We start from the raw sequence: 27,802 nt of genomic DNA, 5'->3' as shown, positions 1-27,802 counted from the left end.
CTGAGTCTCTGTCTCCCTCTTTCTCTGGATCTCTGAGTGACACTCCACATTCCCCTGCCATCATATCTCTGGGTCTCTATCCACCCCACTTCTGTCGTTTCCTTCTTTCTTTTCCTTACTTCCTTCTTTCTTTCTTTTCTTTATTTCTGGTTTGAGATGGATTTTTACTCTTGTTGCCCAGGCTGGAGTGCAATGGCGTGATCTCTGCTCACTGCAACCTCTGCCTCCTAGGTTCAAGCAACTCTTCTGCCTCAGCCTCCCAGGAAGCTGGGATTACAGGCACCCATCACCACGCCCAGCTAACATTTTTGTTACTTTTAGTAGAGACGGGTTTTCATCATGTTGGCCAGGCTGGTCTCAAACCCCTGACTTCAGGTGATCCGCCTGCCTTGGCTTCCCAAAGTGCTGGGATTACAGGAGTGAGCCACTGGGCCTGGCTGTCTTTCTGTCTTTGTTAGATCTTTGTCCCCTTCGCCCCATCTCTGAGTGTCTCCCTTTACAGTGGCCCTAATGGAGCCCAGCAACTGCTCATCAGAACCCGGCTTCTGGGCGCACCCTCGCGGGACCCAGGCGGACACCTGCGTCTCCCAGTATGCCAACTGGCTGGTGGTGCTGCTCCTTGTCATCTTCCTGCTTGTGGCCAACATCCTGCTGGTCAACCTGCTCATCGCCATGTTCAGGTGAGACCTGACGGCTCTCCGATCTGACCCCACCCAGCATGACCCATGACCCTCTCATGACTCTCAAATCCTGTCTAATCAATTTCTGTCTTTTTACTTCCTGAACTCTGATCAAATCTAATGCTTCCTTCTCCCCAAATCCAACCAGGCCCTTCCTGGTACAAGCGATTCTTGTGCCTCAGCCTCTGAAGGAGCTGGGACTACAGGTGCATGCCACCACACCCAGCTCAGTTTTTGAATTTTTAGTCGAGATGGAGTTTTTCCATGTTGGCCTTGAACTTTTGACCTCAAGTGATCGGCCTGCCTCAGCTCCCAGAATTGTTGGGATTATAGGCATGAGCCACTGCGCCCAGCCAACATTGTTTTTTATTGTGGTAAAATTATATAAAATTTGCCATTTTTGCTTTTTTTTTTTTTTGAGACAGTCTCGCTCTGTCACCCAGGCTGGAGGAGTCTGGTGGCACTATCTTGGCCCGCTACAATCTCCGCCTCCCAGGTTCAAGGGATTTTTCTGCCTCAGCCTCCTGAGTAGCTGGGATTACAGGTGTGCGCCACCATGCCCAGTTCATTTTTGTATTTTTAGTAGAGATGGGGTTTCGCCATTTTGGCCAGGCTGGTCCTGACCTCAGGTGATCCACCCGCCTCAGCCTCTCGAAGTGCTGGGATTATAAGCATGAGCCACCGCGCCTGGCCCATTTTTAAGTATACAAGTCAGTGACATCAATTACATTTACAGTGCTCTGCAGTGGGCTGTCGTGGCTAATGTTGGTTGGAGCATTGGCATGGAAGTATCTATTTGAACGCTTGTTTTTATTTTCTTTGATTGTATATCTCAAAGTGAAATTCCTGGGTCATATGGTAAATCTATGTTTAGCTTTTTGAGAAACCACCAAACTGGTTTCCACAGTAGCTGCACCGTTTTCTATTCTCACCAGCAGTGTATGAGGATTCTAACTTCTCCACATCCTAGCCAACACTTGTTATTGTTCTTTTGTAAAAATTACAGTCATCCAGCTGGGTGTAGCGGCTCATACCTGTAATCCCAGCACTTTAGGGGGCTGAGGTGGGAGGATTGCTTGCGCCCAATACTTTGAGACCAGCATGGGCAACATAGCGAGGCTGCTGTCTCTACCAAAACGCAGGAAATGAGATATCACTTCACACATGCAACCTCAAGCTCCTGGGCTTAAGTGATCCTCCCGCCTCAGCCCCCCAAGTAGCTGGGACTACATTTACGTGCCACCACACCTGGGTAATTTTATTTTTATTTTTAAATTTTATTTATTTATTTATTTATTTATGATGGAGTCTCCCTCTGTCACCAGACTGGAGTGTACTGGCGCAATCTCGGCTCACTGCAGCTTCTGCCTCCTGGGTTCAAGCAATTCTCCTGCCTCAGCCTCCCGAGTAGCTGGGACTATAGGTGCATGCCACCACACCCTGCTAATTCTATGTATTTTTAGTAGAGATGGGGTTTCATCATCTCAGCTAGGATGGTCTCGATCTCCTGACCTTGTGGTCCACCCGCCTCGGCTTCCCAAAGTGCTGGGATTACAGGCATAAGTCACCACGCCTGGCCCGCTGTAGGAATTTTCACAGGGATGATGTTGAATCTGTAGATTGCTTCAGATAGTACTGATATTTCACGTAGGTGTTCTTTTTAATGCGTTTCCAGCATTATTTGGTCATTTTTAGGGTACAAGTCTTTCACCCTTTGGGTTAACTTTATTCCTAGGTGCTTTCCCTTTAGCTGCTGTTGTAAGTGGAATTGCTTTCTTAACTTCTTTTTGGATTGTTCATTACAGTGTGTAGAAACAAAACTGAGTTTTGTGTGATCTTGGACTCTGCAACTTTGCTGTATCTGTAGCTCTAGAAGCTTTCTTGTGATTCTGTGGCATTTCCTATATATAGGATCATGTCATCTGTGAATAGAGATATTTTCACTTCTTCCTTTCCAATTTGGAGGCCTCTAATTTTTTTTTTTTCTGTTTAATTGTTCTAACCAGAACTTCTAGTACAGTGTTGAATAGCAGTGGTAAAAGTGGATGGCTTTGTCTTTTTCCTGAGTTTAGGCAGAAAGCTCTCAGTCTTTCACCACTGGGTATGATGTTAGCTGTGGGTTTTTCAGAAGTACCTTTTCTCATGTTGAGGAAGTTTCTTTCTATTCCTAGTTTATGATTTTTAAAAATTATTGTGACTGGGCATGGTGGCTTATACCTGTAATCCCAATACTTTAGGAAGCCAAAAAGGGAGGATTGCTTGAGGCCAGGGGTTCAAGATCGATCTGAGCAACATAGTGAGATCCCATCTCAATAAAAAAACAAAAAATTGGCCAGGCATGGCGGCTCATGCCTTTAATCCCAGCACTTTGAGAGACTGAGGCGGGTAGATCAAAAGGTCAGGAGTTTGAGACCAGCCCGACCAACATGGTGATACCCCATCTTTACTAAAAATACAAAAAAAAAAAAAAAAAAATTAGCCGGGTGCGATAGCGCATGCCTGTAATCCCAGCTGCTCAGGAGGCTGTGGCAGGAAAATCGCTTGAATCTGGGAGGTGGACGTTGCCGTGAGCCAAGATCACGCCACTGCACTCCAGCCTGGATGACGGAGTAAGAAGAAAAAAATAGCCAGGCATGGTGGCGCATGCCTGTAGTCCCAGCTACTCAAGAGGCTGAGGCAAGAGGATGGCTTGAGCCCAGGAGGTCAAGGCTGTGGCTGCAATGAGCCATGCTTGCACCACTGCCATGATCGTGCTGGCAACAGAGTGAAATCTTATCTCAAAAAAAAAAAAAAAAATCAGTGCAGTGTATTACATTGATTTTTGTATGTTTAACTACCCTTACTTTCCTAGGATAAGTCCAACTTGGTCATGGTGTAAAATCCTTGTAATATGCTCCTGAATTGGATTTGTTAGTATTTTTTCAGGATGTTTACATATATATTCATAACTACTTTTCTTGTGATACATTTATCTGGCTATGAGGCAATGCTGGCCTCATAGAGTGAATTAGGAAATGTTCTCTCCTTTACAATCTTTTGGACAAATTTGAGAAACATCAGTGTTATTATAATGCTTCTTTAAATGTTTGATAGAATTCATCAGCACAGCCATCCAATTTTGGGCATTTCTTCATTGAAAGGATTTTTATTCCATCTCTTATAATATATCTGTTGAGGTTTCTGTTTTTTCTTGAGTCAGCTTAGGCAATTTATGTGTTCCTAGGAATTTGTCCATTTCATGTACCTAGATTGTTGACATATAATTGTTGATAGTATTTTCTTACAGTCCTTTTTGTTTCTGTGAGGTCAGTAGTAATGTCTCCATTTTCATTTCTGATGTTAGTTATTTGTGTCTAGGCTAACTTTTGAGCCCAATTCTAACTTGACTTCAACCTCCACCTTAAGCCATGACACCATCCCCAACTTGACCTCTGATATCTGACCCTTGGCCCTTCTAAACTGACTTCGTGTGTGTGTGTGTGTTTTCTGTCTCCCAGGCCAGAGTGCAGTGGCTTGATGTTGGCTCACTGCAACCCCCACTTCAAGTGATTATCCTGCCTCAGCCTCCCCAGTAGCTGGGATTACAGGCACCCACCACCACACCCAGCTAATTTTTGTATTTTTAGTAGAGACGGGGTTTCGCTATCTTGGCCAGGCTGGTCTTGAACTCTTGACCTCAGGTAATCCACCCGCCTCAGTCTTCCAAAGTGCTAGGATTACAGGCGTGAGCCACAGTGCCCTGCCCTAACCTGACTTCTAATCGCATCCTGTAACCTCTGACTTTAGTGATCTTGACTTCTGTCCGCTGCCATGGACTTTGAACAATTATTACCTGGCATGCAACCTTGCCCCCGGCAGGGCTCTGACCTGAAGTGACCTTTGACCTCTCGCCTCTGCAGCTACACGTTCGGCAAAGTACAGGGTAACAGTGACCTCTACTGGAAGTCGCAACGCTACCGCCTCATCCGGGAATTCCACTCTCGGCCCGCGCTGGCCCCGCCCCTTATCATCATCTCCCACTCGCGCCTTCTGCTCAGGAAATTGTGGCCGCGCTCCCGCTCCCGGAGCCCCCTGCCGCCCTCCCCGGTCATCGAGCATTTCCGTGAGAACAGAGCTTGGCTTAAAAAGGAGAAATACAAGGGACCGGGAGCCTGGAAGGCAGGGGATGGGGGCGTGCCCCTAATGACTAGCGGGCGTGGCCTAGGTAGTGAGAGGCGGGGTTAAGCAGCACGGGGCGGTGCTTAAGTCCTGAGGGGTGGGGCTTACGGGTGAGGAGCGGGGCGGGTTCTCGAAACACCTGGTGCCGGGTCTGGGAGAGGGTGCTCTGATGGGACGGCTGGACTTCGGAAGGGGCGTGGCCTGAGCCCTCTGACTCCGTCCGCCCCTGCAGGAGTCTGCCTTTCTAGAGAGGCCGAGCGCAAGCTGCTGACTTGGGAATCGGTGCAAAAGGAGAACTTCCTGCTGACACGTGCTCGGGACAAGCGGGACAGCGACTCCGAGCGTCTGAAGCGCACGTCGCAGAAGTGAGGGGTGGGCCTGGTCGGGGGCGGGGCTTCTGGCCTTGGGGGGCATCCCGACTTCCGCCGAGGGGGGAAGAGGGCGGAACCTGGGAGGGAGGGAGGGCGGAGCCTGGGAGGGAGGGAGGGCGGAGCCTGGGAGGGAGGGAGGGCGGAGCCTGGGAGGGAGGGAGGGCGGAGCCTGGGAGGGAGGGAGGGAGCTGGGAGGGAGGAAAGAGGCCGAGGAGCAGGCGGAGCTCCGGGTGTGGGTGGGCTGCGGTGCCCCCCGTAAGCGGCCCTCCCTTTTCAGGGTGGACAGTGCGCTGAAACAGTTGGGACACATCCGCGAGTACGAACAGCGCCTGAAAGTGCTGGAGCGGGAGGTTAGGGCTTGGGGCCTGGCTGCGGGACTGTGGCGGGGGTCGGGCAGGGGTTCGGTCTCCTGCTCTGACAACCCTCGCGCTCCCCAGGTCCAGCACTGTAGCCGCGTCCTGGGGTGGGTGGCCGAGGCCCTGAGCCGCTCTACCTTGCTGCCCCCAGGAGGGCCGCCACCCCCCGATCTGCCTGGGCCCAAAGGTCAGTGTGTAGGATGAGCCTGTGCAGCTCCAGCCTCTGTTCCTGCATTTTTTGCGTGTTTTTCTCTCTCGGCGCCTTTCCAGTGGCCCTGGGTCACTCTCTCGGTCTCCTTTGGGCATTTTGTCCTCCTGTCTTCGTGTTTCTTTTTCTTTTTTTTTTGCCAGTCTCCCAGTTTTTATATCCCTCCTTCCCCGCCAATCACCTGTTCTTTCTTCTGTCTTCCCGCTAGACTGAGCCCTGCCGGCGGACTTCAAGGAGAAGCCCGCTCTAGGGTTTTGCTCCTAGAGTAAGGCTCATCTGGGCCTTGGCCCCCGCACCTAGTGGCCTTGTCCTTGAGGTGAGCCCCGTGCCCATCTGGGCCGCTGTCGGGACCACCTTTGGGAGTGTCATCCGTACCAACCACAGCATGCGGCTCCTCCCAGAACCAGCCGCAGCCTGGGAGGAGGAAGTCCTGGAGCCCCGGCTGTAGTCCAGGGACGGGCTGGAGGGTTCTTGGGGTAACAGGGACCACAGACCCCACTCGCAGATTCCTCACACTGGGGAAATAAAGCCATTTGAGAGGAATCGTGTCCGGAGGCTTGATTCTTGGGGGAACTGGTGGGTGTCTAGATCCTTCCAGGATGGGGGCTGGAGCTGGGGTGGTGGGTTTGGGGTTCTTGATGGGTTTGCTGCTGATGATATTTTGGGGTCCCTTTCCTCCTCTCAGGCCTAGTGTTTCTGCCTGACTGAGACCCAGCACTTTCTGTCTGCACGGTTCTGGCGGCTGTCACTTCTGTAGGACAAGACCCCAGGTGTACCCCCTCCCACCCACTTTCAACTTTCCAGTGGAAAAACAACTCATTGATCATAAGTGAATTATCTCCTGAAGAGGGGCCCGGCGGGTGTTGTGGACATCTGCTTTGGCAATAGGGAAACGGGTGACACAAATTTCGATAAATGCATACGTGTCTTTAAAAAGTCTAATTAGTGGGAAATTGCAGGCTAGGCGTACACAGGGGTGAGGCAAACAGGCATGATTATACATGCAGTTTAACTAACCTGTAGCAAGCTAAACTGGTAATAACAAGGCTGAACTGACAGCAATTATTAAATAGCAAGAAAGCCACCAACAACCAACACATCCAAAAATCAAACCCCAAACATCCTTCCTCCTAATTGGAGGAGAGCCAAGTATCTGTCACTGTGGGTGCAGAGTAGCTCTAAAACATTGCCAAGTGTGGTGCTGCGACGGCGACATCTCTGGGAGATGCTGTGTTAGCTCTCACCGGCCCAAGTAGTAATAAAGTAATAATCACCTTAATGAGGATGGCACAGCAGCAACTTCCTCCCTCCGTCCCTGCCTCCCTCCTTCCTTTCTTCCTCCTCCTTCATCTCTCCCTCCTTCCTTCCTTCCTCCATCGCTGTCTCCTTCCTCCCTGCCTCCCTCCTCCCTCCTCTCTCCCTTCCCCCCTTCTGTAGGGCTGAGGGCCCCACAGGGTCGCGGGGTGAGCCTTATGCTGTGCTGAGGCGCAGGATCTGAGAAATAAAGAGACGGGACACAGAAGTACGAGGAAAATGCAGCTGGGCTCGGGGCCACGCCACCTATGAGCGGAGTCAGGCGATGCCCCGCATGTCCAGAAGCGTGAGTATTTATTGTGTATAGGTTAGGGGGCAGGGCAGTGAGTGAAATCATCTTTAAGGATAGTGATAGGGTCGTGAGCAATAAAACATGGGGTCCACCCCCATTAGGTCACCTAGGCCAGGAGGTGGACAGCGCGCAGCAAGGGGCCCGTTCCCATGAAGGCAAGGGCCGTGTGCAGTAAGGGGTCCACCCCCATTAGGTCACCGAGGCTTGAAGATGGGCCGTGCGCAGGGAAGAGGGTGCAGTGTGCAATACTTCTATCTATGGGCCAGCTACTTCTAAGAAGATGTATAGGAGGATGCTTTAAGTCCCATAGCAGTGACAGATGTCAAGGTTACCACCACCTGCTGGCAGCTTCCAATGGCTTCTATGGGAAGATGCTTTTCAAGCAGCACAGTAGCAAGAGCTGATAAGGTTCACAGTCACCAAGGTGGATTGCCGTTCTGAGGGCAGCCTCACAAGAACTGGAGCAAGGTCCTACAACTCCTTTATCAGGAGGAGTGGCTCTCGCCCCAAGCCTGCCATACAGCGGGTATCTTTACGATACTGAACGCTGCCGCCTGGGCCATGGATTCTTGTCCTGGTATAACTGTTTTTCCCTTAAATCATGCTCTGCACTGTGTCTGCTCTAGGCATTCCTCTGATTATAAGCTTCTTGTTCCTTAATTCATGCTCTGTACTGTGTCCACTCTAGGCATTCCTCCGATTATGAACTGACATATAATTATAGATATATATGTAGGGAATATTCTTTAGGCACTCATACTATCAACTATTATATGATTATATATAGAGGATTATGTAAAGGGATTCTTCAAGCCCTAATTCTATAAACTAATATATGATTATGTAAGGATTATATAAAAGGAAATAGCTGAGTAGTAACACTATAAAGTGAGATATTCTTCAAGCCCTAACTGTGCCAGGGCTCTGCTTAGCTCTCATTCCTCGGTGCCTATATGGGGGGTTTCCCACAAGGCTGGTCTCGAACTTCTGACCTCAGGTGATCTGCTGGCATCGGCCTCCCAAAATGCTGGGATTACAGGCATGAGGCACTGTGCCCCGCCACTTTTTCTGATTTTCTTTCAACAAGGTCTCACACTGTCACCAGGCAGAAGTGTAGTGATTCAGTCACAGCTCACTGCAACCTCCACCTCCTGGGCTCAAGCAATTCTCCTGCTCAGCCTCCTGAGTAGCTGGGACTACAGGCTCACACCATCATGCCCGGCTAATTTTTTGTATTTTTGGTAGAGATGGGGTTTTACCATGTTGCCTAGGCTGGTCTCAAACTCCAGGCCTCAAGCGACCCACTCACCTCAGCCTCTCAAAGTGCTGGGATTATGGGTGTGAGCCATCACGCCCGGCCAAGTACTTTCTGTATGTGTTCAGCATTGTTTTAAGTGCTTCACATGCACTAAATCAGTGAATCCTATGCTAACCATACAAGGTAGGCACTATTATTGTCTCCATTTCGCAGATGAGAAAACTGAGACAGAAAAGTGGCTCAAAGTCACACAGATAGTAAGTGGCTGAGTTGGAGGGTGGGCGGGAGGCCAGGCGGGTGGATCATTTGAGGCCAGGAGTTCAAAACCAGCCTGGCCAACATGGCAAAAACCTGTTTCTACTAAAAATGCAAAAATTAGCCAGGTGTGGTAGTGGGCACCTGTAGTCCTAGCTACTCGGGAAGCTGAGGCAGGAGAATCACTTGAACCCAGGAGGCGGAGGTTGCAGTGAGCCGAGATCGCACCACTGCACTCCAGCCTGGGCGACAGAGCCAGACTGTTTCAAAAAATAATAAAAAATCGAAAGTGGCCGAGTTGGAACAGAAATCTGGGTAATCCAGAGAGCATCTGTAATGCAGGATTTTATATTTGGAAATGTCAACTGCGGTGCCGCCACAGGAACTCACTCAGTCCACGTGTGAGTGTGAGCTTTTGTCTCTCAGCTGCAAATCCGCCCTGGTCTCAACTCTGTGGTGCTGGGGCGGAGCCTCTGCAAGCCACGTTTTTGCTTTGCCAGCTGGGTTGCTATAAGGCCCCCCCCTAAAGAGGGCGCTGTCGGAGACTGGTGATGGGAGGAGGAAGCAGGGATTTGCTCTGCCCACTTCTCCAGGCTTCCGAGCGAGCGTCGCCCCAGAACAATGCTCTGACTGCAGGGGTAGCTTCCAGGTTTTAAGTTTTCCTTTTTGGCACTTCCATAACCCGTTTCTTTTTCTATTTTTGAGACAGGGTGTCACTCTGTTGCCCAGGCTGGAGTGCGGTGCTGCCATCTTGGGCTCACTGCAGCCTCGACCTCCCAGGCTCAAGCCATCCTCCCGCCCCAGCCTCCAGAGTAGCTGGGACCACAGGTGCATGACACTACACCCAGCTAATCTTTTCTTTTCTTTTCTTTTCTTTTCTTTTTTTTTGAGACAGAGTCTCACTCTGTCACCAGGCACCAGGCTGGAGTGCAATGGCACGATCTCGGCTCACTGCAACCTCCGCCTCCCGGGTTCAAGCAATTCTCCTGCCTCAGCCTCCCGAGTAGCTGGGATTACAGGCACACGCCAGCACGCCCAGCTAATTTTTTTCTATTTTTAGTAGAGATGGGGTTTCACCCTGTTGGCCAGGATGGTCTCGATCTTGACCTCGTGATCCGCCGGCCTCGGCCTCCCAAAGTGCTGGGATTACAGGCAATTATTTTTTTTAATTGTCTTGTAGAGACATACTGCCCAGGTTGGTCTGAAACTTCTGGGCTCAAGCAGTCCTTCCACTTTGGCCTCCCAAAGTGTTGTGATGACAGGCGTGAGCCACCGCACCCGATGCCATGACCCGTTTCACCATCAGCCTCCTGCCACACCAGCGCCACCCAGGTAGCCCCTGGTTCTGCCCTGGGTTTCGGTTTTGCAGGGCGGCTGCTTGAACATTTTAGGTTCTGATAACTCTGTTCTCAGTCCTGGAGTGAAAGCTGGAGCCTGCAGTTGCTATTTTTATACGGGGCGCTTGCTATTTCTGCGCTGTTTCTTCTCGTTGCTTTCACGGTTTCCTGAGACCTGTTTAGTTTATCTGAGACCTGTGTATTTGTTCATCTCTGTTGAAACATCTGTACAGCAGGAAAGCGCCAGGTCAAGTGTGTAGAAATCCGACATGAGTCATCAAGATGGAGAATTTGCACAAATTTCACACGTAAACCGATTTGGAGACCAAAAGTTCCTTAGCTGGAGAGGAGGCTGGTCCTCTTGAGGAATGACCCTAAAATAACCGCTCCAAGTTTGTATTTTGCATTTTCCCTTCAAAGGGACCTTGTCTCCATCTCTGCAGTAACTGTGTATTGGGGAAAGGAGAATACTCAGACCTTTTGGGGATTAGCAGACACTGGCCCGGGCTGTTTATTCATTTTTGAAATGCAGGCTTACTCTGTTGCCCAAGCTGGAGTGCCATGGTGTGATTACAGCTCACTGCAGCCTGGCTCAAGTGATCCTCCTGCCTCAGCCTCCCAAGTAGCTGGGATCACAGGTGCATGCCCATGACATGCCCACCTAATCTTTAAAAAAAATTTTAGGCCAGGTGCAGTGGCTCACGCCTGTAATCCCAGCGCTTTGGGAGGCTGAGGCAGGTGGATCATTGTAGCCTCCACCTCCTGGGCTCAAATGATCCTTATTAACCTCCCAAGTAGCTGGGACCACAGGCATGCACCATCACACCCAGCTAATTTTTTTTTGTTTGTTTTTTTGAGATGGAGTTTCCCTCTTGTCACCCAGGCTGGAGTGCAGTGGCGCAGTCTCAGGCTCACTGCAACCTCCACCTCCCGGGTTCAAGCGATTCTCCTGCCTCAGCTTCCTGAGTAGCTGGGATTGCAAGCACCTGCCACCACCACCATGCCCAGCTAATTTTTGTAGTTTTAGTAGAGATGGGGTTTCGCCATGTTGGCCAGGCTGGTTTGAACTGGTGACCTCAGGTGATCCACCTGTCTCGGCCTCCCACGGTGCTGGGATTACAGGTGTGAGCCACCACCCCCACCCAGCTAATTTTTAAATGTTTTGTGGAGACGGGGTCTAGCCACGTTGTCCCCTGTTGTCTCAAACTCCTGGGCTCAAGCAGTTCTCCTGCCTCAGCCTCCCACGGTGTTGGGACTAAAGGTGTGAGCTACAACACCTGGCCTCCTAATACCAATTTGTAAAGATCTCCAGAAGCAGGCGGGGTGCTGTGGCTCATGTCTATAATCCCAGCACTTTGGGAGGCTGAGGCAGACGGATCGCCTGAGGTCAGGGATTCAAACCACCCTGGCCAACCAGCGGCACCACGTTCCGGAATGCTCTTTGAAGCCACCAGGCTCCCAGGCCCCTGGCCCTGGCCACTGCCATCTTCATCTTCTTCACGTTTTCCTTCTGCCCTCCCTTTTTGTTTTTTTGAGACAAGATCTCGATCTGTCACTCAGGCTGAAGTCCAGTGGTGTGATCATAGCTCACTGCATCCTTGAATTCCTGGGTTCAAGCGATTCTCCCACCTCAGCCTCCTGAGTAGTTGGGACTACAGTTGCATGCCACCATGCCCAGGTAAGTTTAAAATATTTTTTTAGTAGAGACGGGATCTCACTCTGTTGCCCAGGCTGGTTTCAACTCTTGAGCTCAAGCCGTCCCCCTATCTTGGCCTCCCGAGTTGCAGGGATTACAGGTGCACACCACCATACCTGGCTAAGCTTTAATTTTTTTTTTTTTTTTTTTAATAGAGATGGGGTTTTACTATGTCGCTCAGGCTGGTCTCGAACTCCTGGGCTCAAGTGATTCTCCAGCCTTGGCCTCCTAAAGTGCTGGGATTACAGGTGTGGCCCACTGTGCCTGGCCTTAAGTGTTCTTTGGAAGAAATGGCTTTTGGGTAATGGCTTGCACTGTGGTGTTGTATCAGCCACCATCCAATCGCAGCTAACGAAGGGCAGGTGAGTGCTGAATGCAGACAAGGCCCACCTGCTCCTAGTTCGCTGTGGCTGGGATAACAAAGACCTCGCTATCGCGATCATCATCACCACGAGGACTAGCTGGGCTGCTGCTTAAAGGGACATTCCATAGCTTAAAAAAGACAAACTGCTGGCCCTGCCACCTCCAGCGACAAAGGTGTCATCACAGCTGATAAGCCTGCTTGGGTCATGAAGACGGCACATCCCACGTGTGGAAATTTCACGAGCGCCCCTGTAGCAAGTGACCTGACAGGTGGCCGTGTTTGAGTGGGAGCCTCTTAAGCAAGAGCTTTTTAAAATCGAGCTCCACCCAGGAGCTCTTTATCTCTTTCAGAACCCACAGGATTACAGGTGTCTGAACCAGCCCCGTGGGACCTTGGAGTCCGGGAGAACGCTTATGCTGCCTGCTGGGTGGTGAGTAATACAGTCCTTTGCCTCCGGGACAGGAGTCTAGTGTCTTCTGGCAACATCTGTGAAACAGTAATGGGTTAGCTGGTTTCATTTTATTTTTAGTTTTTTGAGACGGAGTTTCACCCTTGCCCAGGCTGGAGCGCAATGGCGTGATCTCTGTTCACCACAACCTCCACCTCCCAGGTTCAAGAGATTCTCCTGCCTCAGTCTCCTGAGTAGCTGGGATTGCAGGCATGTGCCACCACACCCAGCTAAGTTTTGTATTTTCAGCAGAGACTGTGTTTCTCCATGTTGGTCAGGTTGGTCTTGAACTCCTGACCTCAGGTGAACTGCCCGCCTCGGCCTCCCAAAGTAATGGGATTACAGGCGTGAGCCACTGTGCCCGCCCTTAATTTATATTAATTATTTTATTGATTGATTGATTGAATTAGAGACAGGGTCTCATTCTGTCACCCAGGCTGGAGTGCACCATTGCACTCCAGCCTGGGCTCAAGAGGTGTTTCCACCTCAGCCTCCCGAGTAGCTGGGACTGCAGATGGATGCTACTATGCCCAGCTGATTTTATTTTTTGGAGAGACAGGGTCTGGGTTCATTGCCCAGGCTGGTCTCAATCTCCTGGGCTCAAGGGATCCTCCTGCTTCAGCCTTGCAAGGTGCTGGGATTACAGGCACGAGCCACCGCACCCAGCCCAGGCTAGTTAATAAGTGGGACAAAATGAAAGCTCAGACCTGGGGGCGCTGGTGAAGAGGATGGGTGGGGAGTCAAGGGCGTGGCTTTCTGGAGTCGGAAGGACAGGGCCTCCACGGGTCTGGTTGAAGAATATGAGAAGAATCCCTGGGATCCAGTAGGAAATTCTTTCATCCACGTGGAGGAGGATGGCCAGGAATAGGGGCCCCCACTGTCCAACCTGTTAATGAGGTTCGGTGGCCGGAGATAGGGTCAAACCAGTGGGCAGACGGTGCCCAGCTGCCCCTGGGATGTTTCCTGTTCTTCTCCAGGCAGGTGGAACACGAAATGTGATCGTGAAAGTGAGCCACCAAGGCCCAGGGGCGCAGCCACAAGGCAGCGTGACCGTAGCCATGGCCGCTGGGTCCGAGGGTCTCTGAAACTGACATGATACCCGCAGCCAGGACCTTGTTACTTGTTTCTTTGTTCTGAGACAGGGTTCTTGCTCTGTCACCCAGGTTGGAGTGCAGTGGCGTGAACATGGCTCACTGGAGTCTCGAACTTCCAGGGACAAGGGGTCCTCCCCGCTCAGCCTCCTGAGTATTTGGGACCACAGGTATGTACTACTACACCCAGCTAATTTAATTTTTATTTATTTACTTTTGAGACGGAGTTTCACTCTTGTTGCCCACGCTGGAGTGCAACGGCGTGATCTCCGCTCACAGCAACCTCCGCCTCCCAGATTTAAGCAATTCTCCTGCCTGAGTCTCCTGAGTAACTGGGACTACAGGTGTGCACCACCACAGCCGGCTAATTTTGTATTTTTAGTAGAGATGGGGTTTCTCCATTTGGTCAGGCTGGTCTTGAACTCCTGACCTCAAGTCTTTGGCCCACCTCGGCCTCCCTAAGTACTGGGACTGCAGGCATGAGCCACTGCACCCAACCAACAATGAATTATTTCCCCCTGCTTCTGCCATCGCCCTAGGGCACAACCCAGCCCCCAGGGCTGAGGCTGTAGCCCCTGACCCACAGACTTTGTGGTCCAAGCGCCTGAATTGAATGAATCAGGCTTCAGGTGGGAAGGGAAGCTGAAGTGATCTAGTTGGGTGTGGTGCTTTGGGCCAATTTAATGTCCTGTTACATGGTTTCCACGATGGCGCAGGTGTCATTGATACTGACGTCTTCCATGCCCCAACTAGGAGCACCCCGTAAATATCAGTGGATTCTACCGGTCAGGGCCTTTTGCATGTGCCTTCCTCTTCGCCTCTTACGGAAACATTTCATTACTAAATGGCTGCTCCAGTCCTCAGGAAGCTGTTTCCGGTGCTACAGTGCCACCTGCCCGACATGGTCTCCAAGTACACCCCTTTTAAGAAAGGGCAGCTACTGGGTGCAGTGGCTCAACCTGGAGGCGGGCAGATCCCTTGAGTCCAGGAGTTCGAGACCAACCTGGGCAACATAGTAAAGCCCCATCTTTATTTATTTATTTTTTGAGACATAGTTTCACTCTTGTTGCCCAGGCTGGAATGTAATGGCATGATCTCGGCTCACTGCAACCCCCGCCTCTCGAGTTCAAGCGATTCTCCTGCCTCAGCCTCCTGAGTAGCTGGGATTACAGGTGTGTATCACCACACCTGGCTAATTTTGGATTTTTAGTAGAGATGGGGTTTCTCCGTGTTGGTCAGGTTGGTCTTGAACTCCTGACCTTAGGTGATCCGCCCACCTTGGCCTCCCAAAGCACTGGGATTACAGGCATGAGCCACTGTGCCCAGCCCTCTGTTTTAATAAATGATAATAAAAAGAAAGGGCTGCTGTGAATTGCTATTAAGCTCTCCTTGAAAGGAAACAACTGGCCTGTGGAGGCCTTTGACTCCCGGCCTGACATCCTCATTCTCAGGCCAACTGGAACCTCATTAGTGCTGAGATTGGAAATGGCCAAAGAGCACATCTGGTCTGGTGTTCAGGCCATCTACGTGGTTTTGTTTTGTTTTGTTTTGTTTTGTTTTGTTTTTGGCAGAATCTTGCTCTCTCACCCAGGCTGGAGTGCAGCGGCACGATTTCTGCCCACTGCAACCTCTGCCTCCCAGGTTCAAGTGACTCTCCTGCCTCAGCCTCCCGAGTAGCAGGGATTACAGGCACCCACCACCACCCCTGGCTAATTTTTAGAGTATTTTTAGTACACAAGGGGTTTTACCATGTCAGCCAGGCTGGTCTTGAACTCCTGACCTCAGGTGATCCACCTGCCTCGGCCTCCCAAAGTGCTGGTATTACAGGCGTGAACCACTGTGCCCGGCAGTGATATAAGTTTTACATACAAAAGTCGCAGCTACCCCTGTTTCCTGGGTTTTCTGTTTTGAGACGGTCTGGCTGTGACGCCCAGGCCAGAGTGCAGTGGTGTGATCGTGGCTCACTGCAGCCTGCAACTCCTGGGCTCAAGCGATCCTCCTGTTTCAGCCTCCCTAAGTGCTGGAATTACTGGTTCGAGCCACCGCACACAGCAGCAGCTACCCCATTTGGAGAAAACTCTGCTCCATTCCCCTGCCTAAGGCAATTTTTCTGGCTCAGTGGGGCCCCCAGTTTACAAGGGTTCCTTTAAACGGCTGGATGCGTTCCACTCTGTTAAACCTAAAGGTGTCCACTAGGGGGCAGCAACCACCTAACCCGAACACCAACTCCAGAAGTCATTGCTGTTGAGTTGGTAGTTAAGGTATTCGATGGGACTTTGCAATTTTCTCGCTCTCTGTGGGTGTCTGATATTATTGATTGCTGGATCATCTTCCTCAGGAATCAGCTCAAAAAGGTTTCTGGTTTCCCCTTCCACCTCTTCCTGATCCACACGCTTTTTTTTTTTTTTTTTTTTTTTTTTTTTTTTTTGAGACGGAGTTTCACTCTTGTTACCCAGGCTGGAGTGCAATGGCGCGATCTCGGCTCACCGCAACCTCCGCCTCCTGGGCTCAGGCAATTCTCCTGCCTCAGCCTCCTGAGTAGCTGGGATTACAGGCACGTGCCACCATGCCCAGCTAATTTTTTGTATCTTTTAGTAGAGACGGGGTTTCACCATGTTGACCAGGATGGTCTCGATCTCTCGACCTCGTGATCCACCCGCCTCAGCCTCCCAAAGTGCTGGGATTACAGGCTTGAGCCACCGCGCCCGGCTACGCTTTATTTTTTTATTTTATTTATGTTTTGAGACAGACACTATGTCACCCAGGCTGGAGTGCAGGGGTGTGAGATCTTGGCTCACTGCAACCACTGCCTCCTGGGTTCAAGCGATTCTCTGACCTCAGCCTCCCGAGTAGCTGGGACTACAGGCGCCCGCCACCACACCCAGCTCATTTTTGTATTTTTAGTAGAGATGGGGTTTCACCATGTTGGCCAGGATGGTTTTGATCTCCTGACCTCAGATGATCCACCTGCCTCAGCCTCCCAAAGTGCTGGGATTACAGGCATGAGCCACTGCGCCCGGCCCCAGTTTGTTTTTTTAATTTTAAATATGTTTTTGGTATTTTAGCAGACTAGTCTGAACTTCTCTGGGCTGCTTGTAATGGATACTAGAGTAACCTTAGACTATATCCCAGCTGTCCAAAATAAGACACACTGGTCCTCTGGGACCAGTTTTTATTTATTTATTTTTTTGAAGGGGTTTCGTTCTTGTTGCCCAGACTGGAGTGCAGTGGTGCAATCTCTGCTCACTGCAACCTCCGCCTCCCAGGTTCGAGCGATTCTCCTGCTTCAGCCTCCCAAGTAGCTGTGATTACGGGTATCTGCCACCACAGCAGGCTAATTTTGTATTTTCAGTAGAGACAGGGCTTTTCAATGTTGGTCAGGCTGGTCTCGAACTCCTGACCTTGTGGTCAGGGTTACAGGTGTGAGCCCCTGCGCCCCGTCTGAAGTGATCGTATTCCAGCCTGTCAGTCAGATGAATCAGAGCGGCTGTCAGAGTGGCAGGGTCATGTGAAAACCGGCCAGAAGCTAAGATGGTACGGGTCTGGGTGGGTATTGCTGGGAGGCTGTCCTCCACAGTTGTCTTGTGTGCCTACATCTTGTGTCGGGTGTGCATGGCTGCAAGGCTCTGGTCACTGTTCCTTCAGGGCTGTTGATGCAGCTGGCGGCCTCGAGCCATGAGACAACTCCTCCCCTCCCACAAAGAGAGGCTTGGTTGTGGACTGCTGTAAAGCAGAGGGTTCCCCAAACCCAGTGCTCCTCTGCTGTAATACAACCCTCTGTACGTGCAGGCATCCACCGGGGCCCTGGGGTTGCCCTTACAGAGTTTGGAGAGAAAGGGGAACCAGTGAAAACATGCTGTGTGTTTGCTCCTGGCTGTACTGGGAGGAATGCGGTCTTTTGTCTCTGACCTGGGAGTCTCATGTCTTCTGCCAAGACAGACAGAGAGACAGACAGACAGACAGACAGACAGAGACAGACAGACAGATAGAGACAGAGAGACAGCACAGAGACAGAGAGACAGCACAGAGAGAGACACAGACAGAGACAGAGACAGAGGCAGAGAGACAGAGGCAGAGAGACAGAGGCAGAGAGACAGAGAGACAGACAGACAGAGAGACAGACAGACAGAGACAGACAGACAGAGACAGACAGACAGAGAGACAGAGACAGAGAGACAGAGACAGAGAGACAGAGACAGAGAGACAGAGACAGAGACAGAGAGACAGAGACAGCACAGAGACAGGCAGCACAGAGACAGACAGCACAGAGAGAGAGAGACAGAGACAGAGACAGAGAGACAGAAAGACAGAGACAGACAGAGAGAGAGACAGAGAGACAGAGACAGACAGACAGACAGATAGACAGATAGATTGATGGATCAATTCATTTATTTATTGAGACGGAGTCTGCCTCTGTCACCCAGGCTGTTTGTTTTGTTTTTGGCTCACTGCAGCCTCTACCTCCTGGGTTCAGGTGATTCTCCTGCCTCAGCCTTGCAAGCAGCTGGGATTACAGGTGCCCACCACCACGCCCAGCTAATTTTTTGTTTTTTTACTAGAAACGGAATGTCAACATGTTGCCCAGGTGGTCTCAAACTCCTGACCTCAGGTGATCCGCCCTCCTCGGCCTTCCAAAGTCCTGGGATTATAGGCGTGAGCCACCGCACATGGCCAGATGCCACTGTGAAGTGGGAAGAGGTTGCTCACGACTTCCTTTTGTACAAGGCATGCTTGCGTTCTATTACATGGAAGCATCATGTTATTTTCTTGTTGTACGAAAGTTAAATATGGGTAGATTGGGGTGAATGGATACCGAGTAGCCAAAATGGTTGGACACTGTTGCTTCTCGGTTCCACGTTCTTCCTTATTCTCTTCTCTTGACCTCGTGATCCACGCGCCTCAGCCTCCCAAAGTGCTGGGATTACAGGCTTGAGCCACTGTGCCCGGCCCTTTTCTTCTCTTTTCTATCTATGGCCAGGCTAGGAAGCCCGGAAGACACTCTCCAGACTCCTGTGCTGTTTGGTCAGTGACGCACATTGCCTTATGCTGCTTTAAATGCTGTGAACACAGTCCTTTTTTTTTTTTTTTTTTTAAGATGGGGTTTCACCATGTTGGTCAGGCTGGTCTCAAACCCCTGACGGTGATCTGCCCGCCTTGGCCTCCAAAGTGCTTGGATTACAGGCGTGAGCCACCGCGCCCGGCCTGTGAACACAGTCCTAACCTCTCTGCACTGGATGCCCGCACTTGGTTCAGCTCTGTGTCTGCTCCTTGGGATTCTCTCTTGAGTTGCAATTATCTTGATTTTTTTTTTGTATGCTGAGCAATTTTGGGTTGTATTCTGGACATCTTAAATATTATCTGATAATGGCCGGGCGCGGTGGCTCAAGCCTGTAATCCCAGCACTTTGGGAGGCTGAGGCGGGTGGATCACGAGGTTGAGAGATCAAGACCATCCTGGTCAACATGGTGAAACCCCGTGTCTACTAAAAAATACAAAAAACTAGTTGGGCATGGTGGCGCGTGCCTGTAATCCCAGCTACTCAGGAGGCTGAGGCAGGAGAATTGCCTGAACCCAGGAGGCGGAGGTTGCGGTGAGCCGAGATCGCGCCATTGCACTCCAGCCTGGGTAACAAGAGCGAAACTCCGTCTCAAAAAAATAAATAAATAAATAAAATAAAATAAAATAAAATTATCTGATAAGGTACTGGGTCTTGTTTAAATTCTGTGCAGATTGAGAATACTTTTGGGTATTTGGGGGGGATATGGGGGGTTTTGTTTTTGAGATGAAACCTCCGTCTCTGAGGACAAGTGCAGTGGCATGGTCTCGGCTTACTGCAACCCCCGCCCTCCCAGGTTCAAGAGATTGTCCCACCTCAGCCTCCTGAGCAGCTGGGATTACAGGCGTGCACCACCATGCCCGGCTAATTTTTGTATTTTTAGTAGAGATGAGGTTTCATCATATTGGTCTGACTGGTCAGGAATTCCCAAACTCAGGTGATCCACCCGCCTCGGCCTCCCAAAGTACTAGGATTACAGGGGTGAGCCACCCACGCCCAGCCTGTTTTTGTTTTGTTGAGACAGGGTCTCCCTCTGCTGCTGAGGCTGGAGTGCAATGGTACGACCTCAGCTCACTGCAGCCTCCACCTCCCGGGCTTAAGCGATCTTCTCACCTCAGCCTCCCAAGTACCTAGGATTGCAGGCACATGCCACCATGTCCCACTAATTTTTGCATTTTTTGGTAGAGATAGGGTTTCACCATGTTGGCCAGGCTGGTCTTAAACTCCTGACCTCAAGTGATCCTCCTGCCTTGGTCTCCCAAAGTTCTGGGGTTACAGGCATTAGCCACCACATGCAGCAACACTTTGGTTTTGACAGGTCACCAGCCTCGTTCGCCTCAGGGCCTGTGTTCTGAGTGGCCTTCTGTGGGTTGTGCTTTGAGGCCAGTTCTGACTTTAAAGCCGTTGCAGTGACTTTCTGATCTGTCTTCCCCATGGACCACCTACTGGCCAGACTGGGACCCGGCCGGTGTTGAGTCCCTTCATTGTGTCCTCAGTGTCTTTGGAATGCTGTCTAGGCACATGCAACTTGGGGCAAACAAAGAAATTCATCAAAACAACTCTTTTTTTTTTTTTTTTTTTTTGAGATGGCGTTTCGCTCCTGTTACCCAGGCTGGAGTGCAATGGCGCGATCTCGGCTCACGGCAACCTCCGCCTCCTGGGTTCAGGCAATTCTCCTGCCTCAGCCTCCTGAGTAGCTGGGATTACAGGCACGCGCCACCATGCCCAGCTAATTTTTTGTATTTTTAGTAGAGACGGGGTTTTACCATGTTGACCAGGATGGTCTTGATCTCTTGACCTTGTGATCCACCCGCGTTGGCCTCCCAAAGTGCTGGGATTACAGGCTTGAGCCACGGCGCCCGGCTTTTTTTTTTTTTTTTTTTTTTTTTTGAGACAGAGTTCTGCTCTTGTTACCCAGGCTGGAGTGCAATAACGTGATCTCGGCTCACTGCAACCTCCGCCTCCTGGGTTCAAGTGATTCTCCTGCCTCAGCCTTCCAAGTAGCTGGGATTACAGGCACGCGCCACCACACCTGGCTAAGTTTGTATTTTTTTAATTTTTTTTTTTATAAAGACAGGGTTTCTCCATGTTGGTCAGGCTGGTCTCGAACTCCCGACCTCAGGCGATTTGCCCGCCTCGGCTTCCCAAAGTGGAACACGGGTTTCTTAGGTCACTTTCCCGACCCCTTCCTTCTCCATGGTTCTTTCTGGTCCTCTCCCCTTTGTTGGTCCTCCAGCCAGAAAGTTGGGGCCTTAGGTACCCCACTTGCCTCGCACTTCCTGCGACGGTACCTGCATCCAGGGCCAGCGGGTAGGCGGCCGTGGGGGAAAAAGGCAGCACTGGGGATGGCGCTGTCGCCCGGGGGGGCCACAGAACCTTCAGGGAGGAGCTGTCCCTCCTTCAGAGTCCTCAGCATCAGAGAACAGAGAACGAAACAGAGGAAGAAACAGAAAGAAAGAAATGAGGGATTCCCCCACCCTCTGAGCGTTAGGAGGCCATTATTAATTAATTAATTATTATTATTTTTTTTTTGAGATGGAACCTCGCTCTGTCACCCAGGCTGGAGTGCAGTGGTGGAATCTCAGCTCACTGCAACCTCTGCCTCCCGGGTTCAAGCAATTTTCCTGCCTCAGCCTCCCGAGCAGCTGGGACTACAGGTGCCCACCACCACGCCCATCCAATTTTTGTATTTTTTGGTAGAGACGAGATTTCACCATGTTGGCCAGGCTGGTCTCGAACTCCTGACCTCAGGTAATCCGTCTGCCTTGGCCTCCCAAAATGCTGGGATTACAGGCATGAGCTGCTGCGCCTGGCTGGCCCTTAATGCTGTAATACGATAATGTATTTATTGAACTTAGGGCCTTAGGACTTTATTTTTTAAAGATAGTGTTTCACCATGTTGGTCAGGCTGGTCTTGAACTGCTGACCTCAGGTGATCCACCCACCTTGGCCTCCAAAGTGCTTGGATTACAGGCGTGAGCCAGCACGCCCAGCCAGGACTTTTTTTTTTTTTTTTTTTTTTTTTTTTTTTTAAAGAGTCTTAAAATCTTGCTCTGTTGCCCAGGCTGGAGTGCTGTGGTTTGATCATAGCTCACTGCAGCCGTGACCTCCTGGGCTCAGGTGACTCTCCCGCCTCAGCCTCCCAAGTAGCTGGGACCACAGGCACCTGCCCCACACTGAGACAATTTTAATTTTTTTCTAGAGATGGGAGGTCTTGCGATGTTGTCCAGGCTGGTGTCCAATTCCTGGGCTCAAGCAATCCTTTCACCTCAGGCTCCCTAAGAGCTGGGATCACAGATGTGAGCCACCATGCCTGGCCCTGAAAACTGTTTGCAATGAACAATTTTAAGAGATTGGGTGTTATTTTCAAAGTGGAATAGTAGCAAATAGTCTTATTTTTCTGGAGTATAGTCATGTGATCTCAGCTCCCTGCAACCTCTGCCTCAGCCTCCTGAGTAGCTGGGATTACAGGCACCCCCCCACCACACGTGGCTAATTTTATATTTTTAGGAGAGATGGGGTTTCATCATCTTGGCCAGGCTGGTCTTGAACTCCTGACCTCGCGATCCACCCACCTTGGCCTCCCAAAGTCCTGGGATTACAGGCGTGAGCCCCCACGCCCGGCCCACATTGCTTTTTGTTCCCAGCCCTTGACATACATATCTAGAAACACAAGTTCAGCGAGAGCTAGGATTTTTAACTGTCCTGTTTCTGGTTGTATCCCTGAACAGTTGAGAGTTCTAGACACAGAGGATGCACTCCATAAATATTTTTAGGCTGAGCATGGTGGCTTGCGCCTGTAGTACCAGCACTTTGGGAGGCAAAGGAGGGAGGATTGCTTGAGCCCAGGGGTTTAAGACCAGCCTGGGCAATGTAGGAGATGCTGTCTCTACAAAATAAAAAAATAGCCACGCTTGGTGGAGGGCATCTGTCGTCCCAGCTACTTTGCAGGCTGAGGTGGGAGAATCGTTTGAGCCCAGGACTTGGAGGCCGCAGTGAGACATCACTACACCACTGTATTTCAGGCTAGGTGACAGAATTAGATCCTGTCTCTAAAATAAAATAATTTAAAAATTGGATCAATGAATGAATGAATAAACGAATGAAAAGAAGTTTGGGGCTGGGCACGGTGGCTCATGCCTGTAATCCCAGCACTTAGGGAGGCCAAGGCAGGTGAATCACAAGGTCAGGAGTTTGAGACCAGCCTGGCCAACATGGTGAAACCCTGTGTCTATGAAAAATGCAAAATTTAGCTGGTGTGGTGGGAGGTACCTGTAATCTCAGCTACTTGGAGGGTAAGGCAGGAGAATCACTTGAACCTGGGAGGTGGAGGTTGCAGTGAGCCAAGACTGCACCACTGGACGCCAGCCTGGATAGCAGAGTGAGACTCCGCCTCAAAAAAAAAAAAAAAAAAAAAAAAGTGGAAGCTCTGGGAAGGAAGTGGTTAACTGTCTTTTGGCAGACCCCAGAAAGAACAATTTTTTTTTTGAGACGGAGTTTCACTCTTGTTACCCAGGCTGGAGTGCAATGGCGCGCTCTCGGCTCACCGCAACCTCCGCCTCCTGGGTTCAGGCAATTCTCCTGCCTCAGCCTCCTGAGTAGCTGGGATTACAGGCACGCGCCACCATGCCCAGCTAATTTTTTGTATTTTTAGTAGAGACGGAGTTTTACCATGTTGACCAGGATGGTCTCGATCTCTCAACCTCGTGATCCACCCGCCTTGGCCTCCCAAAGTGCTGGGATTACAGGTGTGAGCCACCACGCCCGGCTCCTTTTTTTTTTTTTTTTTTTTTTTGAGACAGCCTGTCACTCTGTTGCCCAGGCTAGAGTGCAGTGGCATGGTCTCTGCTCACTGTAACTTCTGCCTCCTGGGTTCAAGTGATTCTTCTGCCTCAGCCTCCCAAGTAGCTGGGATTACAGGCACCCACCACCAGGCCCAGCTAATTTTTGTATTTTTAGTAGGTTTCACCATATTGGCCAGGTTGGTCTTGAACTCCTGACCTTGTGATCTGCCCACCTCTGCCGAAAGTGCTGGAATTACAGGCATGAGCCAATGAGTCTGGCCAGACTTTTCACTTTTTATCTACCCCTAAGGATGAGTTGAGAATTGAGCAGATGGAGAGAGGAAGGTCGCTCCAGGTGGAGGGAACTGTGTGTGTGTGTGTGGGGGGGGGTGGGGGGGTGCTGAGGCAGGGCGCTGGGGGTGGAGCTTGGCTCCTAAGTCCCTGGGGCTGCGGTGCAGAGCATGATTGGCAGGTCGCACAAGATGAGACACAACAGACTTGATGAGGTCATCAAAGTAGAGAAGCTGCGGAGTTTTCCTGGTACACTGGGGAGCCGTAGGAGGAATATGAGCAAAGCGTACCAGGCTCCTCTCTGGGACCATTTGGGGAGTGGGCTAGAGGGAAGAGAGTGAAGGCTGGGAGGCCAGGGCGGAGGCTGGGTCGGTGGTCCAGGCAGGAGACGGTGAGGTATGAATGAGCTGGGGTCTGGGTGTGGGGATGGAGAAGGTGGAATTGGGCAGAGAAAGTCAGGGGAGTGGCAAGGATGGGGCTGGGGCTACTGGGTTGTGGGGAGCCCAAGGGGAGGAAAGGGGAGAGGAAGGTGCCTGGGGCGTGGCCTAGTGCCTGGGCAGACAGTGGCTCCACCCCTGAGAGGTACAGATTCTGGGAGAGTGGGGTGTGGGAGGCGGATGCTGAGTGCAGGAGACTGTGGGGAGGTAGGGGGCCAAGAGCTTTTTAATTTAATTCAGAAATTCTGTGTTTTAAAGAGAGCAGCTGTACCAGCCAGAGTGGCAGGGTGTGTAGTTTGGCGGGAAGGACGTTTATGGGTGACTGGAGCAGGTAGCCAGGGGTGACCTGGGTCAAAGCAGGTGACTGGAGCAGGTGACCGGAGCAGGTGACCGGGATGAGTCAGGACAGAGCAGGGAACTGGGGGAACAGATGTGAACTACTGCTTAGAACTCGTGGAGAAGGTTGTTGACTGAAACTACAAGGAAATTAAACTTTAGAACAAAGAACTCAACACACTGATGCTTTGAAGAGAAATCTGGAACTCATTATATCCAACACTGTCTCAAAAGAGAAACAACAGGAAAAACCCCCAAACAACAACAAAACATTTTATCACGGAAAAAGTTAAAACCTACAGAAAAGTAGAGAATGAGATGAGGAAACCCCATGTGCTCATCTTTCGGCTTCAGCATGAAATACTTTGCTGTTCCTCTTTTGTTTACGATTCCACCCGAACTTAATTATATTTTGCTGCAGCGTTTAATAGCACATCTGGTGCTGCTTAAAAATGGAAATGATTTTGTTTTGGCGGCAGTAATGGCATGATGTGTTCTCTAAAGGATTGATACTGTGCTGAAAATACAAAAAAATAGAACATAAATGGGTTGGGTGCAGTCGCTCGTGCCTGTAATCTCAGTACTTTGGGAGACTGAGGGAGGAGGATTGCTTGAGCCCAGGAGTTTGAAACCAGCCTGGGCAACAGGGCAAAAACCCCATCTCTACAAAAAATAAAACACAAAAAATTAGTCAGGTGTGGTGATGTGTGCCTGAGGTCTTGGCTACTGGAGAGGCTCAGGCAGGAGGATCGCTTGAACCCTGGAGTTTGAGGCTGCAGTGAGGTGAGATTGTACTGCTGGATTCCAGCCTGAGCAACAGAGCAAGAACCCCATCTCAGAAAAAATAAAACCAATATAAATGTCATTCATCATTGCAATTCTCATGCAACTGATGTTAAGGTTTGGTTCTATATCCTCCTAGACACTTTACACAGATATTTTTGCAAAAGTAGGAGTGTACCATTGTAACAGGAATGCCACGCCATGAGAACACCTCACCTGAGTGGCCCAAGAGCATCTAGAGGCATCTCTCTCACCCTGCAGACTGGGCGCCCCACTTTCCTGCCGCTTCCTTGAAATAGACCATTCAGACGTTCGCCTGTGAACTTAGAAGTGACCCACATCCTTTCCCCTGTACACCTACTCTGCTAGCTGCCACGCATTCTTGCTCGCTGTCTGACTCTGATTCCTGCCTTGCAGGACCCAGGGATGGAGCACTGTCCTCCCCCATTGCACCTGCCCTTCCCAGGGTCTGTCAGTCATAAATCTTTGACCTTATTTTCTTTAAAAAAAAAAAAAAAAAAAAAAAAAAAAAAAAAAAAAAACTTGGCCAGGCGCAGTAGCTCATGCCTGCAATCCCAACACTTTGGGAGGCTGAGGCAGGCAGATCACCTGAGGTCAGGAGGGAGTTCCAGACCAGGTTGAGCAACATGGTGAAAACCCGTCTTTACTAAAAATACAAAACATTAGCTGGGCGTGGTGGTGCGGGCCTGTAATCCCAGCTACTAGGGAAGCTGAGGAAGGAGAATCGCTTGAAGCCAAGAGTCAGAGGTTGCAGTGAGCTGTGATCGCACCATTGCACTCCAGCCTGGGCCACAAGAGGGAAACTGTCTCAAAAAACTTTTTTTTATTTGCATAGGTTATTGGGGAACAGGTGGTGTTTGGTTACATGAGTAAGTTCTGTAGCAGGGATGCGTGAGGTGGGTGCAGCATCTCCTGAGCAGTGTACACTGCACCCAATCTGTGGTCTTTTATCCCTCACCCCTCCCACCCTGAGTCCCCAAAGTGCACTGTGTCATTCTTATGCCTTTGTATCCTCACAGCTTAGCACCCATTTATGAGTCAGAACATATGATGGTTGGTTTTCCATTCCTGAGTTACTTCAGGAAGAATAATAGTCTCTAATCCCATCCATGTTGCTGTGAAGGCCATAAATTCATTCCTTTTTATGGCTGAGTAGTATTCCATTGTGTGTGTGTATGTGTGTGTGTGTATATTGTGTGCGTGTATATATATATATATACACATATATATACATATATAGATTATAGATGATATACATATGTATATATACACGTATAGAATATAGATTTTAGACTATATGAATATATACATATATAGATTATATATACATGTGTATATACATGTATAGAATATAGATTATAGATGATATACATATGTATATATACATTTATATAGATTATAGACTATATACTTATGAATATATATATATAGATTATAGATTATACATATGTATATATACATGTATAGAATATAGATTATAGATGATATACATATGTATATATACATTTATATAGATTATAGACTATATACTTATGAATATATACATATATAGATTATAGATTATACATATGTATATATACATGTATAGAATATAGATTATAGATGATATATGTATATATACATGTATAGAATATAGATTATAGACTATATATATGAATATATATATAGATTATAGATTATACATATGTGTATATACATGTATAGAATATAGATTATAGACTATATACATATGTATACATATATAGATTATAGATATATACATATGTGTATATACATGTATAGAATATGTAGATATACACATATGTATATGTGCATATATGTGCGTATGGGTGTATATATGTGTACATGGGTATATATGTATGTATATATGTATACATACACAGACATACATATGGATATAGATGCATATACATATATACACAGCATACACACGGTAGATACATATGTATACAGGACAGGAGGAGAGCTTGGTGTGATGTCCACGTGCATCCATAACTAGGTGTGTATTTCTCAGGATACTTCCTCCACGTGGTGGATGACCTAATGCCCAGTTGTCTGACATGACCAGGGATCGCTCACACAGAAAGCTTGTTCTACTGCAGACACCAGAAACCGGACACAGGTGGTTTGTATACGTTTACGTATGTATATATCGTGCATCTATCATGTATATATGTATATGGATATCACACACACACACACACACACACACACCCCATAGTTACCTTATCCACTCATTGATTGATGGGGATTTGTGTTAGTTTCA

General features: G+C 49.6%; 1 protein-coding gene across 4 annotated transcripts in view; it reads left to right on the top strand.

Moving 5' to 3' along the window:
- TRPM4 (transient receptor potential cation channel subfamily M member 4) overlaps positions 1 to 6,322 on the top strand; it is a 48,587-nt gene extending 42,265 nt beyond the window's left edge. For 3 of the 4 annotated variants that reach the window (XM_003940341.4, XM_074386086.1, XM_074386087.1), the window contains 6 exons: positions 503 to 680; positions 4,580 to 4,782; positions 5,071 to 5,203; positions 5,487 to 5,559; positions 5,647 to 5,752; positions 5,982 to 6,322. In XM_003940341.4, coding sequence (XP_003940390.3) covers positions 503 to 680; positions 4,580 to 4,782; positions 5,071 to 5,203; positions 5,487 to 5,559; positions 5,647 to 5,752; positions 5,982 to 5,986 — 698 coding nt within the window. In that variant the 3' untranslated portion in view covers positions 5,987 to 6,322. The remainder of the gene's footprint in view (positions 1 to 502; positions 681 to 4,579; positions 4,783 to 5,070; positions 5,204 to 5,486; positions 5,560 to 5,646; positions 5,753 to 5,981) is intronic. The other variant, XR_012513796.1, reaches the window with a different exon arrangement.
- The last annotated feature ends 21,480 nt before the right edge of the window (positions 6,323 to 27,802 follow it).

Source organism: Saimiri boliviensis, chromosome 14 (assembly GCF_048565385.1).
Source record: "Saimiri boliviensis isolate mSaiBol1 chromosome 14, mSaiBol1.pri, whole genome shotgun sequence".
In the NCBI taxonomy this organism is placed as follows: domain Eukaryota; kingdom Metazoa; phylum Chordata; class Mammalia; order Primates; family Cebidae; genus Saimiri; species Saimiri boliviensis.
The sequence above is the reverse complement of the archived record's forward strand: the minus strand, read 5'-3'. Positions and strand labels throughout refer to the sequence as shown.